At 37.8% G+C, this 8,227-nt stretch overlaps 1 protein-coding gene across 1 annotated transcript in view; it reads right to left on the bottom strand.

Annotated features, from left to right (window-relative positions):
- Window positions 1–782: 782 nt before the first annotated feature.
- DOCK11 (dedicator of cytokinesis 11) overlaps window positions 783–8,227 on the bottom strand; it is a gene marked incomplete at its 5' end in the record, with an annotated part of 190,438 nt that continues 182,993 nt past the window's right edge. Inside the window, 4 exons of the mRNA XM_082680876.1 lie at window positions 783–1,232; window positions 5,722–5,860; window positions 7,354–7,454; window positions 7,900–8,090. Coding sequence (XP_082537002.1) covers window positions 1,110–1,232; window positions 5,722–5,860; window positions 7,354–7,454; window positions 7,900–8,090 — 554 coding nt within the window. The 3' untranslated portion in view covers window positions 783–1,109. The remainder of the gene's footprint in view (window positions 1,233–5,721; window positions 5,861–7,353; window positions 7,455–7,899; window positions 8,091–8,227) is intronic.

Raw genomic sequence — 8,227 nt, 5'->3', positions numbered from 1 at the left:
TGTAAAATAAGCTAAACTACATACGAAAAATAAGTCTAGGACTTAAAGTTTACATGAAAGGCAGCCAAAATTATATGGATAATTCAAGCTAAAAAAGTTCTTCGCATCTTGGTTTCTCCTGAATTATTTAGGTAGTCTGAGGCTTCTTCATAGTTAGAGATGTAATCCCTAGCTAGCAGTTGCTAAATCTGTGGTGCTTACGTATACCCACCCAAGAAACGCTGCAACCATCAAGTTCTATCGAAATGCTTGTTAAACTTGTAAACTGATGATCATTGTAAATGATCATTACAAAATCCCTACCCTCAGAATCTGCTGCTAAAGCTTTGGAGTTGCACTGACTGCAAATCTCAGAGATGTTTTGTTTAGCTCTATAGATAGCCTCAGCTGATGAAGCTCTGGCAACGAACGTTGCTTGCTAGGCAAACCTATGCCACAAAGGAATCCCTTGTCTTGTATGTCAGAGAGACCAACTGGAGTACCTAGCATCACTGGATCAAAACTTGAAGGATCGGGAACCCTGGTATTTCTATATATATCCTTTCTGTGTGAAATTTTCCTTTTTAAATAATGCTTTTGCTTCCCTTAGCCCAGTCTTGACCACTGGTAGGCAAGATTTCAAATCATCTCCCCAATTGGAAGTATCCATGTTTTATGGAAATTTTATCAATTTTTTTCCTCCAAGGATTAGTATGATAATAAATTTAGCTTCCTGCCAAGAAAAATGCTAAGTTCAAAGTATTATTTCCTTCACTTCTAATTACAAATAAGTTTTACCTTTTATTGTGTTCCATTATACAATTTTACACAGTACCATTATTATTTTAAGCAACAGTTGAGCAAATCGAATTAACGTTTTTGAGCTCTACTTCTCAGTATATAGATTTAGCTAAAAAAGTACAAACCAAGCACAGTGGTGCAATTTTCCAGGCACTTTCAAGTTGCTTAAATATTTACAAATATGTAAGCACCCTGTTTGAAAGCATGAAAATTTTGGTGTCAGGAAGAAAACACTCCATGTATATCAAATCTTTAAATTTTAACATTTGCACAGCTCAAAATATTCCTGAGAAGGTTCGTTCTTGTTATCACTTTACATCTGCATGTCCTCATATCTCAGCAGCGTATCTTGGGGAACCATAACCTCTGTCACTCGACGTGCCACTAATCGCACAAAATACATGTAATGTGTTGCTCATCCAGGGAGAATGCATTGTGTCTTCTTGTAAGATCTGAAACGAAAGAAATCTGCATGTTTATCATGAGGTAAAGTAGCCGCTGCCCAAGAAGTATGTGTATATGAAATCGCAGGCATGTTTCAATTTATCACTGACACTTAGCTATTTAAAATGACATAAAGCAGAAAGAGCAAAGAAAAACATTACCGACTCAAGTCTTCAAAGCTGTATTACAAAGGCAGCATATCAAAAAAGCAGAAAAGATCTGGTTACTCATTAAGAAACACAGAAGGCTGTAAAATGCAAAATTCAACAGAAAGCGAGAGGTAATACAATCTTTAAAACAATTTTTTTAACTGATGGTCATAACAAGAGCCCTAAACAGTGGACTCTTGGATACAAGTTTATAGATCATCTTCTAAGAGTGGTTCTCAGGATCACTGTGGGACTTTTCAAACATGCAGATACCCATGCTCCTTCCCTGGAGACTTGGGAAATAATATTAAGTGAAGAGAAAATAAGTGAACATTTCTAAATACATACTATAATTATATAAGCTAATTAATACAGAAGACTTTTCTTGGAAATAAACTTCATAAGTATAAATTTTATATCCCATAAACATATAAACATACATATTAGTATAGATGTTTTAAAAATTATCCACTTTTTTTAAAGATTTTTTTTTGATATGGACCATTTTTAAAGTCTTCATTGAATTTGTTACAGTGTTGCTTCTGTTTTATGTTTTGTTTTCTTGGCCGCGAGGCATGTGGGATCTTAGCTCCCCGACCAGGGGTCAAACCCGCACCCCCTGCGTTGGAAGGTGAAGTCTTAACCCCTGGACCGCCACGGAAGTCCCCCAAATTAACTATTTTGTGTGCTCAAAAGCAACAGAGATCTCATGCGTGGATTAGATAGAAGAAAAGAATAGCGTACACATCACATCCAACCTCTTTACTATACTGTCCCAATTTAGGTCTCAAGCTTTCAATACTGGGTTCTCAAGTTAGCTCTGAAACTTCAGTATTAAGCCTGCAAATTAGTTTACAGTGGCAGCAACGCGTCATATCATTTGTGTTGCTACAAATCATGTCTTATATAAAGTCCGTAATAGAGAAATTTCCACTTATAAAAATCGTAACTCATGACACTAATCTGAAAGCACAGGAGAGGTTTAAGAGATGATTGATTATCCACAACTGTCAGATATGACGAGAAAATAGAGCATCCATCATGAACAAAACAGACCAAACAGAACTACAATGGCCACCACCAACTCTATCTAATTAAGACCTGCAATTAATAGTTTTAAGGTGATATACATCCCTTTTAAAAAGTCAAAAGCTTGAAGAAGTTTTTAAAAGGACTTTATATTTTAGTATAGTGTAACAGATTACATTGAAAAGGGCCAAGGATATCCAGGCCGTATCTTTTTGTCAAGTAATCATTTATGGAGCTCATAGATAATTTGCAATGCACAGCTATATTTTATCTCATTTTGTATTATTATGTTCTCCTTTGGGAAATAATATGTCTCAAAGTGTATGACTAAAAAAAGGCTCTCTTTTATATGAGAATCTAATAGGAAATATTGACTTACAAAAATTCACTATAAAGTCAACATTTGCCCAAAGTAAGGCACACCTGAATATGAGGCGTTATGACAGTACAGCATGCATAAATATAAACCAATAGAAACTAAGATTTTTCTTGGTTAGCTATCAATATATAATATCAAAGGTCTAAAATACTGGTCCCTAGAACTAAACAAAATAGCCATGGTTCATGGAAATTAAATGAGAGAGACAGGTGGGAAATAAGACAGCAGGTTTGTAAAATCCACACTTGACGGTGTTAAAAAAGAGATGAGAGGCCCAAAACGGAGTCACTTGCGCTAAGCCCACGTCACCTGAGACTTAATACCTAACCTAATTGCAGTTTCAGCCTTTTCTAGGCAGGTAATCTTAAGCAGTCAAGAAAGTATGTGCATTACTTTCAGTCTGGAATTACCTGGTTGGCACTGGTGAGGTACTCCACCTGACAGACCCTTGCTGTGCCCCGTAGGAAGATGACCTTGCCTGAAAGAATCAGCTCTTTTCTAGAGTAACTTGTCCTGCCTCGTTCTACCTGTAAAAGTCTTCCATTTTGTAAAACTCTTCGGAGCTCCTTTCTGTCTGCTAGATGGGATGCTGCCCGCCTCATGAATCACCGAATAAAGCCAAGATCTTTAAAATTTACTCAGTTGAACTTTTTCTTTTTAAACACAGGAAAAAATAACTTTATAAAACTACTACTCTAAATATCTTGATCACAGTAATAGCAGTGAATTGAACGATTTGCTTTCAAGTTGAATAAATTAGAGCTCAATGCTAGGTCATACGGTTGCATGCAAATTATATAACTGTAATATAATACACATTGGCTTAAAATGATGTAATTGTTTTATATCTTTTGTGAAGGAGGAGTTTTTGCTGTTTTTTTCCTATGGACTATGGAGAACAAAACCCCATAAACTGGCCAGATTCTAGGAATAAATTATGTGGTCTTATTTGATTCAAGTATACCCCAGAACAGTGATGGTGAAGTACCCACTGTACTCAGGGGCTGAGCTTGAGATACAGACAGTAAAGGAAGTGGAATGATTCCCTATCTTCCTAGCCCTGATCACCTGGCTGCTTTGGGAAGGAGGCCAAAATGGGCCTCTGAAAACTGAGCAGCAAAGGTATGCCTTGGAACAGTTTGCACTCACTCCTAAGTGGGCTAACGGAAGTAAAGATGGCGAAAAGAAGAAACAGATCACTGATTCCAGACTCCTCAGGCCAACAAAATTCCCAGCCATGAGAACGGGAGAGTAGGAGACTGGGGTGACTCGTCTCATTGAACAGATGGGACGATGAACGTCTGGCTGACTGGCTTCTCCATACTGAGAAGATGACCATGGTTAGAAAATTAGACTCCTGGTCACTCAGTGCAACCTTGGGCTAATGGTAACTAAATTTCCCCTAGTCCTTTCTAAGAGAAAGCATACATGCTAAATTCAGAGAGGTAGAGCCTGGAGTCAACTAGCTTTTGTTTTCCTCGAAACATCTCTTCTTTCACCCATCATTACACTGCAGTTCTTTGGGAACTAACCACTGTTTGTAAGTCCATTTGTAAGTACACCCTTTGAGTGATGGTCTCACACAGGGGAGTGCCAAGCAATCAATGAAATGCAGATACCAGGACAGATGAGGTTCTCCTTTCTGGGACCAGTGTTAAGAACGGGTTCTCTAAAGGGTTGTAGTTATCCTTGTTTCTTTTAAGGAGCCTTAGTTTCTTAAAAAAATTGAGAGTTTGAAGAGTTTCTGAAGCAAACATTTATCTTATTGGCTGTTTTCCTTAGTAAGGAAATTAAGGAGACTTTATGATAAGCTTAACAGGCTCACGCACTGAGGGACCAGACCATCATGCTGTGACTTTTACAACTGTGTTGAAGATATTAAAATACTTGAGTGACAGTCCACGTCTAGAGTGGTTGTAAACACAGATTTCAGGACCCCAATGTAGGAATGACATTTACCAGGACAATTCAGGAGTACTCTGGTTTTAGGTAAGTAGGGCTATGAAAGTCATAACTACTTAATCATGACATAATTTGGCTGTAAGTGGTGAGCAGATCTTTGCCTCTGTATTTTTCAGATTGTGTTCTACTAAGTTAGCTGTAATTGTCATTAACACTCAGTCATAAATTAAAATGCTAGGTTTTATGAAAAGAGAACTGGCTGTATGAGTATTAAGACGATTCCTGAATTTTGGAACTCACTCAGGATCTCACCTAAATGATGGTATAGTTGTCCCTTGGTAACCTTGGAGGATTAGTGCCAGGACCACTGCCCCCTGCACAGATATTAAAATCTGAGGATGCTCAAGCCCCTTACATAAAACGGCACAGTATTTGCATATAACCTATGCACACCCTCCCCGATACCTTAAATCATCTTTAGATTGTTTATAATACCTAATACAAGGTAAATGCTACGTAAATAGTTGCCTATGTGCAGCAAATTCAAGTTCTGCTTTTTGGAACTTTCTGGAATTTTGTTTTTCAAATATTTTCGATCTGCAGTTGGTTGAATCCGTGAATGTGTAACCTGCAGACAGGGAGGGCCACCTGTATCTAGTTTCTTACAGCTAAGACAGGAGTATTCATTTAGGGATTTGGCTACTGAGCCGATCATTTCACTTCTCTAGGACCCTTCTTGAGAGATTCTTATCCATGTTCATAGTAGATCAACTCAGACTCGCTCAGCTACTCGCTTCTAATGGCTCTGTGGCACAAAGAACCAAATGATTTATTATCTGAAGCACCTGCTAAAGCAACTGTCAGTAATTGCTTCCAATTTCATTTGTATTACATCATTTAAATGATTAAAGAAGATATGAGCAAATTCTAAAATAACATACTAATTTCAAGGTAACACATTTCAAACTAATAGGTTTGTTAAGTAACTCTTGACGGACCCCGGATCACGTTTTCGTTTTCAACCACCCTAATACTTGCCTGCTCGTGAATAATGTCAGACAATTCTTTTACCATGTCTCTGAAATTTGACTTTAGCCCTTCATGGTACTCGATCTGATCCTCTTTAATTAGCCGCTCGTTTAGTTCCAGTGCAATGCTGCATGCTTGGATGAACTTCCTGTGGATGAAGATCAAAGATAAAGTTTTTTTTTTTTTTTTTTTTTTTTTTTTTTTGCGGTACGCAGGCCTCTCACTGCTGCGGCCTCTCCCGCTGCGGAGCACAGGCTCCGGACGCCCAGGCTCGGCGGCCATGGCTCACGGGCCCAGCCGCTCCGCGGCATGTGGGATCCTCCCGGACCGGGGCACGAACCCGTGTCCCCTGCATCGGCAGGCGGACTCTCAACCACTGCGCCACCAGGGAAGGCCCCAAAGATAAAGTTTTTGTTGTTTATTCCTGGAAAGTCTCACCGACAATTTAATATTTCCTTTAACCACGGCTTGCCTACAAGGAAGATTAGAATCCTGTATTTTCACTGTGCTTTTGCTAATGCCATCTCCTAAGTCTGAAATATCTTTTTCTTTCTTTTCCATCTTTCTCTTCTGCTTTCTTACCTCCTTCAAAATCCAGCTCAAAACATATACCCTCTAGGAAGCCTACCTGCTCAGTCATTTACTTGATATGCTATCAGCTCAAGTTGTGCTAACATTAGTTTACATCTGTAGATAATGTCATTCATTCAAAAATATTTTTTTGGTACTAACTATGCACGCAGTACAGTGCTGGGTGCTATAGGCATGAAGTATCTGCCCTGGGCTGGTAAGAGTTGGGACAGAGAGTTGATGAGTTATCATAAAAGCATTTTTCCATGATTTCATGTGTTTATGTTTAATGTCCATAATTAAAAGGTAAGTCTCAGGGGACAAAGTACCTCACTGCCCACTTGTTTTGTATCCCTGTCATAGCAACTAGTAGAATCTTTTCATACATGCCAGGCATTAATAATTATTGAATGAATGACTACTGGTTACTCTGTAACCTGAAACAGCTGATAACAGAGACAGGAAAAGGAAATGTTATAAGTCTGAAGCAAATGAGCGGATAAGCTATCATCTTTCTCCTTAGCCTATTTACTCAGCTGTCTCTCTTATTCTGAATGTAAACTCTTTTTCTATATGAAACAGATTTTTTTTCCAACGCAAGAGCATTCAGACATGCCCTAGCTTAGAGGGATGCTCAGTCCAGACAAGACATCACATGCCCTAGACTGGAAGAATCCAAGTGGAACTAAGGACATGGATAGAAGCAAGCTTCTCCAGCCCTTCCTACCCTAAATGGCCTGAAAAGCTGTAACATAAGGTCAGTCGGGCAAAGGAGGACATCACGTAATGAATGTAGGCTTGTGTTTGCGTCACAATCTCCAAAGCAATACAGTAACTTGTCATATTTAATGTCTTGGGTCACTAGGACATTGTTAAAGTTCTGCAGCAAGAAAGAAATCACACATTTCCTTACTACTTAAAGTACCATTAGAAGGTCACTTAAATGTTGTGAAAGAGAACAGAGAATGTCCTTTTTTGGAGGGACATTATTTGGTGAATATTTTGGTTTCTTTTAAGAAGAAAATGGAGTAAAAGAATAGAAGAATAATCTGAAAACTACAAAGCACTTACCTAAACATGTCTTTCAACTCATTTACTTTCTTAGGTGGATACTTGCTAGCTTGACTGTCATTTAAGAAAGCCCTTGCATATGCTAACGGACCTGCATTTACCTAAATTACAAAAGGAGAAAAATGAGAGAGCTGTTAGAATACAACCAAAACGTAATTTTTACAATTCTCTTTTTAAAGAAAACCAGTATGTTAAAAATCCACATCTGAGAAACATATTTACTATTCTTACTATAAATTTATTTGAAAAAGATTAACTAAAGCAAATCATCTGCAAAGGTAATATTCTAATAAGTTAGTTAATGATTTCTGATATGTAAATATAGGGCTTGGCTATAGTCAGAGGGATTTATGTTAAAGTTCTCTGACATAACACAAAATTTATGGAAATTGAACATAATTTCTTTATTAACTTAATCAAAAATGTACAGGTTTTTGCACTCAGTAAGAGTATAACAGACAATTACAATTAATGCTTGCTCTTTGCCCTTATGAAAGCAAGAGGAACGTCAAGATACATTTAATACATGTTTAGCAACCAACATACCTGCACTGAAACACAGCCCTGCAATTTAAGTTGGAGCTGAATCATGTCCACGTCAGCAGAAGAGCAAAGCTTCTGCAGCTCTGCAGTTTTATCTTTTATTTCATCAGTAGCAACATCAATTGGCTTTAAATTAATCTGCTGTTCATAGTTTATAGGGATCCTCTTCTTCACATATGGAAACGAGTTTGAAGCTATTAAATGTTAAGGTTGAACAAATGAGTTTTTAAGATAGTAAATCAAACAGGCAAATTAAAGAAAAAAATCTATTGTGCTTAATTCTCCCCATGCTTTGTCTGGAAAATACCTTAGGGACCAGATAGGCGCCTTA

Source organism: Grampus griseus (genome assembly GCF_964374135.1).
Source record: "Grampus griseus genome assembly, chromosome: X".
NCBI lineage: Eukaryota > Metazoa > Chordata > Mammalia > Artiodactyla > Delphinidae > Grampus > Grampus griseus.
This window is presented reverse-complemented; position numbering and strand designations above follow the sequence as displayed.